The sequence below is a fragment of the Cyprinodon variegatus genome, unplaced genomic scaffold (assembly GCF_000732505.1).
Source record: "Cyprinodon variegatus isolate N-32 unplaced genomic scaffold, C_variegatus-1.0 Scaffold457, whole genome shotgun sequence".
Taxonomy (NCBI): domain Eukaryota; kingdom Metazoa; phylum Chordata; class Actinopteri; order Cyprinodontiformes; family Cyprinodontidae; genus Cyprinodon; species Cyprinodon variegatus.
The window spans coordinates 325,440-334,319 of NW_015150910.1; the positions used below are offsets into that span (position 1 = coordinate 325,440).

The following is an 8,880-nucleotide window of genomic DNA, read 5'->3' on the forward strand; positions in this document are numbered from 1 at the left end:
CAAGTTTCACTTTTTAAATGGAATTACTGAAATCAATCTACTTTTTCATGATATTCTAATTTTATGACCAGCACCTGTATGTTTGCCTGAAGAGTGCTGTTTTCCACTCACCTTTAAAAATGGTTCTTTGGATCCCTCCCTTTTTAGAATTTACAGACTTATGTCAAAGCTTCGTTTTCTGATAAAGAGAATATTGTGGTCAAGCAGTAAACTGCTGCTTTTGAAGAGCACAACATTTTAGGCAGGTTTTCGTGAACTGGAGAAATCTACCTCTGCATTTAACCCATCCCCTTGGGGAGCAGTGGCTGCCATTGTGCGGCGCCCAGGGAGCAGTGTGGGAGTGTAGGGTCTCACTCAGAGACCCAGAGTTTAGGCTTTGGGGATCAAACTAGGTACTTGCAACCTTCTCAGAGTGCAACCGCACTGCCCTGACCACCAGGCCACCACTCCCCATATCAAATGATATTTTGTTGCAGGGTGCTGTAACTAATTTTTCTGTGCTGCTTGTGTTAGAGCTGGCTTTAGCTTCTTATACCATTGGTCATACCGAATATTCATACACAGTGTAGTTTGCATGGCATTCAATTGCACTGGTTCCTGTATTAGTGCCAGTAATAACTTATTAGTTCCCCATTGTTTATTTTACTTGAACTGCAGAGAATAATTAATAAACAAAGTTGTGAAATTCTTAGTTTACAGTATATTTAAGATGCAGTTATTTTAGTAGGGCCTATACTTCTTTACTTCAATTCTCTAAGAATCACAAGACTATAGAAAATAATATATATTGTGAGGAAAATGTTCCACATAACCACGGATCACTTGTTGTTCACTAACATTTACTGTGTTATAGAAATTCCAGATGTTGCCGCTTAGTTTCATTTGAATCCTCTGAAAACCTCCAACCTATAGCTGCACAGGTCCTCAGAGCCTTTTGATTGAATCCTGATGGGCGTTCCTGTCCAAACTATTTCAAAATCTCACCCCAAGGTTTGGTGAAAAGTTGGCAACCCTGTAAATGATAACGAGCACCTCTTCTGGTTCTGCGCTCTGCGTCTTTACGCATGCCTGTCCCTTTAAGAAATCTGTGAATGGAGCGTGAACTTGAGCTTTCCTCGCTGACGTAAAGGGTTACAGAGGTTGATGTTCCCTCAGAAAGAGGCAAATCGCAATGAGGAGCGCGCAGGGGGAACCAGATCCTTTTTATATAATCACCTTTTTTTTCCTTTGTTCTTATTTCTAAGGACTTACTATAAGTTTTAGGCTGTAATAGCTTTAATCTGTTTATACATAACGGTTTCCTTTACATCTCCGCCCATTCTGAGCGTCCTTTTTTCTTTAGTTTTTGCCTCTTTTGTTTCGTATGTTCTGAAGAGTCTGCTATATCAAAGTCCTGCAGTTGGATCACAATGATTTTTGTGGATTGTTATTAGCGACAGTAGTGAGCGCCTGTCTGCTCACAGTTTCGGTTTTAGGTGAAAATGCTTCATGATGAGGAGGAGCAGGCGGTGACTCCAAGCTGTGCGCAGCACGGGACAGCGCTCTGCAGCAGTGGCCCCTCCAGTCTGGACAGCAGCTCAATGGGGCCCCTGCCACCTGCTTACCCTAAAGCGGAGTTCAAGAGAAATTCAGTGACTGATGACTATAAGATCACATCTCAGGTGCTTGGTCTGGGAATCAATGGAAAAGTGCTGGAGTGTTACTGTAAGACCACAGGGGAAAAATGCGCCCTCAAGGTTTGAATACCATTTAAGTTAATCTGTACATTTAAAACACCAATCTGTGAGTCCTGCTTTAGAAATCTTCTTTTTTCTTATTCAGTTTGACCTTAACTGAATTTATTTTTATTTCATATATGTTTTAAATATTTATTACTTTTTTATTAATGAAGCAGTAGTCTGAAATCTAATCTAATAGAGGGCTGCTTAGACAATTATATACTGTCTGGGTACCTGTCTGTTTCCTTTCCTCTCTATTTTTGCTGCCTGGACAATGATGTGCTTTGTAATGAAATTACATAATAGTCTGAATGACTAAGAAAAGTTGTAATTTTCCTCTCATCTGCTCCACAATAAGTGTTCAGGAATGATTTCACATAAAAAAAAAACAGATGGGTACAAGGTTGCAGCAGAGCTTTCTAAAAAGTAAACAGGAAGAGTGGCTCCAGTGATTGCTTCCATGTGTTTTCTTAGAAAAGTCCATGACCAAGCAGGTATGATGAAATGTTGGAAGTTACACGCACTTTAATAGCTGCTAGTAAATGTGTGTTATTTTAGTAACCTAGGATTTGGTCAAAGAATGATCGATCCAGGCGTGGACAGATAACACTAGGTTATGTGTTTGAATCCACCATAACTAATCAACATTGAAGCTTAAAAGCAGATGCAATATTAAAACATTTTCTTTCTTTCTTTCTTTCTTTTTTTCTTTCTTTCAGGTTAAACTTTGTTAGATTGTGTTTTTCTCACAATAAACCTAAAGTCCCCATCTAGTTACGATATTAATGCATCAAAAGAAACTAAAACAAGTATACAGTGTTTCAAGAAGCATACAATTGTTATGTAAAGATGCCTTACCAATTTATTGGGATTTTTATATTTAAAAATATACATAACACCAGTGAGGCTGACATGACCTGCATTCAGAAATATTGGGTCACGTTATTTTTTTTTAGCTGATTGTTTTTTGCAGTCAGACATAACAAGCAGGTCTATTTCAACAAACCTGTGACAGCTCTGTCTCTGACCACAGTAAACACATAATTATCTTTCAGACAGGCTGTGATCCTGATGGAAGGCAATGCCTCATATCAGGAAACACGTTTTGCTCCAGCCCTGCCAGAGGGATAAAGTCCTTCACACTAAAATAGAGCTGCCTATTGTAAATTATTCCATGTTGTCCAAAACTAAATGACCCAAAAGCAATAAACTATGGACATATCAATAAGATATCATAACTGTAAATGATTTACAAACAAATGATCTGGATACCAAAATTCATACTCTGTGTGACACTAGATAAGTACCATAGCTCATATTGTCTTTGTCTGCTCTATGGTCAAGGTTTTAAAGCCAATGTAGCTACAGTAGTATTCGCTTGCACCTACTTTGTAGAAAGGAAAAATCTTTATGATGAAATAGTAAAGTAAAAAAATAAAAAAATTAACCTGCTTGACTGATAAGACTTTCTTTTATTTTGAATTTCGATTACAAAATGAATACTTAAATATATATTTTTTTTAAATAACACCTCTTTTTTTTATTCTTTGGTCAAAGTCTCATTGTAAACGCAGTAAGCTTTAGCTTACACTAGCTACTTAAAAGGATGAAAGGTTATTTAAAATAAACAATCTACTTCTTTTGTGAGATAAAGTTATCAACAGAACCCACTCACATTAACATTAGTGCACAGCACCGTTTATAATCTCAGTAGTTCTAAATTCATCCTGTGAGAGAGTTTCAGTGAAGTCATATCAATCTGTTTTGTTTATTTCAAAATAGGATCTGTCCTTCATGTCTCCTCTCTAACCCAAACTGGGTCACATTGTTTGTTTAAAACAAAAAAAAAACAATTTCCCCCAATATAAACCCATCAGCAATGACCCCAAAAAAGGGGTCATGCTGAGGTCATCTATTACTTTTTAAAGATATTTTGTGTTAATTTGTGCTTTTTTTTAGAGAAGCTGAGCATTTCTCACAGCTATTCCTCCTCCAGGATTCAAATTGGTCTTATAATTTTCTCAATGATCAAAGCCCAGATCTGAGGAAAGTGTGATTTTTTTTTTTTTTTTCAGCTTCAGTACTCTGCCTAATAGAGAGATCACGTTACTGAATACAGTCACTCATAGTTACAGTGCTGATGCATTTTATATAGAATCGCTGCTTTGGATGAAGATAAATTAACAGTAACACTAAACTTGAAACATTTACTTGTTTTGGGTTTTACCAGATTCTCTATGACACTCCTAAAGCCAGACGAGAGGTTGAACTACACTGGCGAGTTTCAGGAGGCCCCCACATTGTGAGAATCCTGAGTCTGTATGAGAACATGCACCAGGGGAAGAAATGTCTTCTCATTGTGATGGAGTGGTAAGTGTTATCAACACTTTAACACATTCGACATGAGAAGCTCATCTAACCACTTGGGGCCAAGCAGATAATAAAAACCGTGAAGATTTTGAAAACAGTAGGAAGTGTCCCAATCTTTCCATTGCAGAAAATATGCCCCTAAAATGTGATTAAAATAGAGGGAGTTAACCCTAAAGATAATTAACTTAAGTTTTTCAATAGAAATACATCAAAGCTTGAATGTTTCGGGACTATTTACCAAAAGATTTGATACAGATTAATAAAGTTTTATAAAACCCTAATTTGAAGCCAACAAAGCTGGTCAAATTAAGTTAGATAGAAATGAAAAGCAAAGTATAGTTGCTAAAACAGACAGTGAGATGGTTTATAGAAAGAAAGCAGCAGGATAAGCTGATCAGGAAGGCCAGCTCTTTGATTGGATGCCCTCTGGACTCAGTGCAGATGTGGGAAACATAATGATCCTAACTAAATTTACATCTCAGTTGGATAATGTCTCCCACCCTATGCATGAAGCTGCTGCTGATCTGGAGAGCTCCTTCAGTGACAGACTGCTGCACCTTAAATGCACCAGGGAGCGTTATCACAGAGCCTTCCTCCCAGCAGCCGTTAGACTCTATAACCACCACCGTTCCCAAAAACCTCAATAAGTTATTACATTCATGCTGATTTTGCACAGTTTCTATCTTAGTCTGTTAAATAACATGCTGCTCTCATTTTGTACATCTCTGATGTTGCTGCTTTTTTCACATAACCATTACTGTAATAATGCCCACAGCTGTATATTAGTTATTTATTGTCCAGGTGCACAGTATTTTTATTGTTAAAACACTTTTATAACAACTATTCACTATTATGTTATTTTTGTATAATCTTCTAAGGTCCACATTTGTCTGACCATTTTTTCTATACCGGTAATCTTTTTGCTGCTGTAAACACCAGAATTTCCTCATTGTGGGACGATAAAGGATTTTATATTCTAGAAGGCTGAGCATGTGGAATATAATAATTAGCTTGTTATAAGGATTCCATTTAAATAAAGTTAACTTCTAAGATATCAAACATTAACATTGCCAGCTCTTTGTATCTATTTGTACGCCAGGAAAACATTTTTTTTTTATATATATAAACCATGTTAAATATGTATCATGGTTTACTTTTGCTCCCCAAAGTGAGTTGCTATACACACTGAATCATGAGACACAATGGTTAGCTTTGTTCTAATAGCTTTGGAGCACGGTCCAATAGATGTTTGCCAAGCATGTGTTCTCTGTCCCAGTTCTCATCTCTTTGTCCACCTTGTCTCAGCATGGAGGGAGGGGAGCTGTTCAGCCGCATCCAGGCCAGAGGGGACCAGGCCTTCACCGAGAGAGGTGCGTCCAATGTTCTACTCAGTTCATATAATGTAAGGTTTGCCCTTTGTGGTTTTACATGCAATGTGTTCCTCAGAGGTGTCGGAGATCATGCATGACATTGGCACAGCCATAGAGTACCTCCACCATGTGGACATTGCTCATAGAGATGTGAAGGTAGCGCTGCTTTCAGACTGACTCCTCCTTGAGAACATCAGAGAAGATTTACATTTGATTAAGCTTTTTTTCTTACTATTTCAGCCTGAAAACCTGCTGTACACAACAAAAGACAGCAACGCTACGTTAAAGCTGACTGACTTTGGCTTCGCAAAGGAGACTAAACTGCATAACTCCCTCCAGACCCCATGTTACACCCCGTATTATGTTGGTGAGAGCATTCACCACTTCTGCTAGCTACTACAGTATTAGTCATTTAATGACCAATTGATGTCATCAACCATTATGTTGTTTTTCTTGCACATTATTGATTCGTTTGATAATTGCTTCTTTCCATGCAGCCCCGGAAGTGCTGGGGCCAGAGAAATATGACAAGTCATGTGACATGTGGTCTCTGGGAGTCATCATGTACATCTTGTGAGTAACACAGATATCTCCAAATCATTCAGCTTCATTTTTTAGGTAGATATGCTATATAAACTTTTTTTTTTAAGTTTTTTCCTTTCCTTTGTTTTCTTCAGTTTCTTTTATTCCTTTCATTTTCCTTTAGTTTTCTTTTTTTTTATAATTTTTTTTGCTAAATTCTCAATTCTTTTCTTGTATCTTTTAACTTGTTCCCACTTTTTATGTTATCGTTTTTTTGTTCTTTTTGCTGTTAGCTTAAATCTGTTTTATGCATGTTAATCATTGATCTAGTTTTTGAATGAGGGGAGTTTTACTTCTTTTAATTTTTTTAAATATTTTTTTTTCTCATCTATTGAATTTTTCTCTATGTTTTGCAGGCTCTGTGGATTTCCCCCCTTCTACTCCAACACAGGTCAGGCCATCTCTCCAGGTATGAAACAGAGGATCAGACTGGGCCAGTATAATTTTCCAAACCCTGAGTGGGCCGACGTTTCTGAGGAAGGTCAGCATTTTCACCATTTTTCATATTATTATACTATTTATACTATTGTATAAAGCGATCAGACTTGTTTTCAGATATCTCATGAATGAACATGGCAGCAACACATGCAGTTTTAATTTATTAAGCATTTATTTTGGATTTCATGAACTTAAACTGGATGAGTTATTTAATCTGCACAAAGCTTCAAAGGTTTACCATCAGAAGACTTCTGCAACTTTAGACAAGGTGTTATTTTAACTTTGGCAACTTAAATAAACTATGTATCTATTGTTATCATTAGACAACATTGATTGATTTATTTGTTTTTTGTTTATTTTTACTAATTAAATTAATACTAAACTAATTAAACTAATTAAATTGTTTTGTTGGTCGATCCATAGATGTAAACTTAAAGAATAAACTATTTTAGATTAGCTCTGTTAACTTGTGTTATTAGATATGTTATTCAATCAATTAAATTCATAAGGAATGTCAGAGATAAGAAGCCAGAGATTTGCTGATTTATATTAAAGTGTAGTTAATTGGAAATATAAAGATATCTTGCTACTATTTAATTCTTTTGCACCGCACAGAAGCTTTTAAAACAGATTGTATACTTAGGGAATGCTTTCTCTGGATTTTAAAGGAAATAAATCTGGAATAACTAGAATTAATTTGGATCTGCTGGGTTGCTAACTTGCAGCCAAACAGCTGATTGTTCGGTTACTGAAGACGGAGCCCAGTGAGAGGATGACCATCAGTCAGTTTATGAAGCATCCCTGGATCAGTGTGAGTTGAAGTTTTACAATCACTCTGTAGATAAACTGTTGCAGTTTGCTGCTCCCCTTGTAATATTTATGCTTTGACCCAGCAGCAGTCGATGGTGGTCCCTCAAACACCTTTACACACCTCTCGGGTTTTGACAGAAGATATGGAGCTTTGGGATGATGTGAAGGTGATATTAAGTCCTATGTGCCCTATGTTGTTTGTTTGTTTTTAGAATGTTGCCACAAGGTGGCAGACATGTACCAAATTACATTCACAGCTCACACTGTTCCTACAGGAGGGAATGACCAGTGCCCTGGCCACCATGCGCGTGGACTACGACCAGGTAAAGATCAAGGACTTGGACACGTCCAACAACCCTTTGCTAAACAAGAGACGCAACAGGCCGACACCTAGAGCGACAGGCGACGCAGAGGGTGAGGACAGGGGAAGCAGCGAGGGAGGCGTGGTGTGAAACAGTCAGATGGAGATGACGTTTACTGAAGAGCTTGAGGAGAGACTGATTACTGGATAAAACTGGTGTAAAAGGAAGCTCTAAGTAATACTCCATCGACATATCATACTCTCTGTGTTTTCTTTGTGTTGCATTTATCATCAATAAAAAAGAAACATTTATATTTTAACAATTTTAGCTGTAATGCACTGAAATAAATTTTGTTTAACACATTTTGGAGCACTTTTTAGATCTGCACACACATTTAACATCTCTATTCACAAGGCTCTGTATAGATCGAGTATAGGTACGATATTTACCCAAAAAACTAGTAATGGGTTATATCCTTCTTTATCTTTGATTTCTGATATTGTCATGCTGAATGAAAAACTCTGCTTCTATTTTAAGTTTCTGTAACCCATTGGTTAATATTACATGGGTGAGTTGTTCTCATACCTATTATAGATTATTGTTCTCTGTTTTTGTAATAGCACTTGCTTCAGCCTTTTCTAACATTCGTAAGTCAAATTTAAGTAATAATAGCTGGTATGATTAATTAATCATATAGGGTCAATATTCATTTCAATTCAGTTTATTTATATAGCGCCAATTCACAACACATGTCATCTCAAGGCACTTTACAGAGAGAAATCAACCAGACCCTACAGTCAAACTGATTCAAAGTTTTCTATCTAAAGAAAACCAATTGATTATATCGACTCATTGACCCTCTGCAATCACTCACACCAAGCATACTTGTAGCGACAGTGGAGATGAAAAACTCCCTTTTAACAGGAAGAAACCTCCACTAGAACCAGGCTCGTTGTGAGCGGCCATTTGCACAAGCCGACTGGGGTTCAAGGAGACAGAAGCAGACATAGAAAAAGATATCTATCAATCAATTCTTATAGCTTCAACATTCAAATCAGAGATTAAAAAAAAGTTGAATCAGGACACCCCTAGTGTACATATTTATTATCTTTAATCATTTGCATAAACTCCAACCGGGCATTTTGGAGGTTAGGGTACATCTCAGTGGGAGTACACCCCAAGATGGAGATTGAAAGATGGATACTGCTATGTCTTGAATCCCTTGGAATGAAAAGCTGATGCTTGGGAGGAGGATGTCTTGGTTCCCCTGTTGGATCTGATGCCTCTTTG

The 8,880-nt window shown here is 37.2% G+C and overlaps 1 protein-coding gene across 1 annotated transcript; it reads left to right on the forward strand.

Moving 5' to 3' along the window:
- Positions 1-1,150: 1,150 nt before the first annotated feature.
- Positions 1,151-7,914, forward strand: LOC107094001 (MAP kinase-activated protein kinase 2-like). Its single transcript, XM_015389393.1, has 10 exons — positions 1,151-1,736; positions 3,949-4,088; positions 5,394-5,458; positions 5,535-5,614; positions 5,699-5,825; positions 5,956-6,031; positions 6,397-6,521; positions 7,204-7,289; positions 7,375-7,455; positions 7,564-7,914. Exons 1-10 carry the CDS (start codon positions 1,482-1,484, stop codon positions 7,738-7,740), a joined length of 1,212 nt encoding a protein of 403 aa, XP_015244879.1. The 5' UTR covers positions 1,151-1,481; the 3' UTR covers positions 7,741-7,914.
- The last annotated feature ends 966 nt before the right edge of the window (positions 7,915-8,880 follow it).

What these genes read in the sequence shown, in the direction of transcription:
- LOC107094001 (XM_015389393.1), top strand. Translation starts at nt 1,482, where the DNA reads ATGCTTCATGATGAGGAGGAGCAGGCGGTGACTCCAAGCTGTGCGCAG. An exon ending in GGGAAAAATGCGCCCTCAAG is followed by an intron (nt 1,737 to 3,948) that starts GTTTGAATACCA and finishes GGGTTTTACCAG; the next exon opens with ATTCTCTATGACACTCCTAA. An exon ending in GGAGTCATCATGTACATCTT is followed by an intron (nt 6,032 to 6,396) that starts GTGAGTAACACA and finishes TATGTTTTGCAG; the next exon opens with GCTCTGTGGATTTCCCCCCT.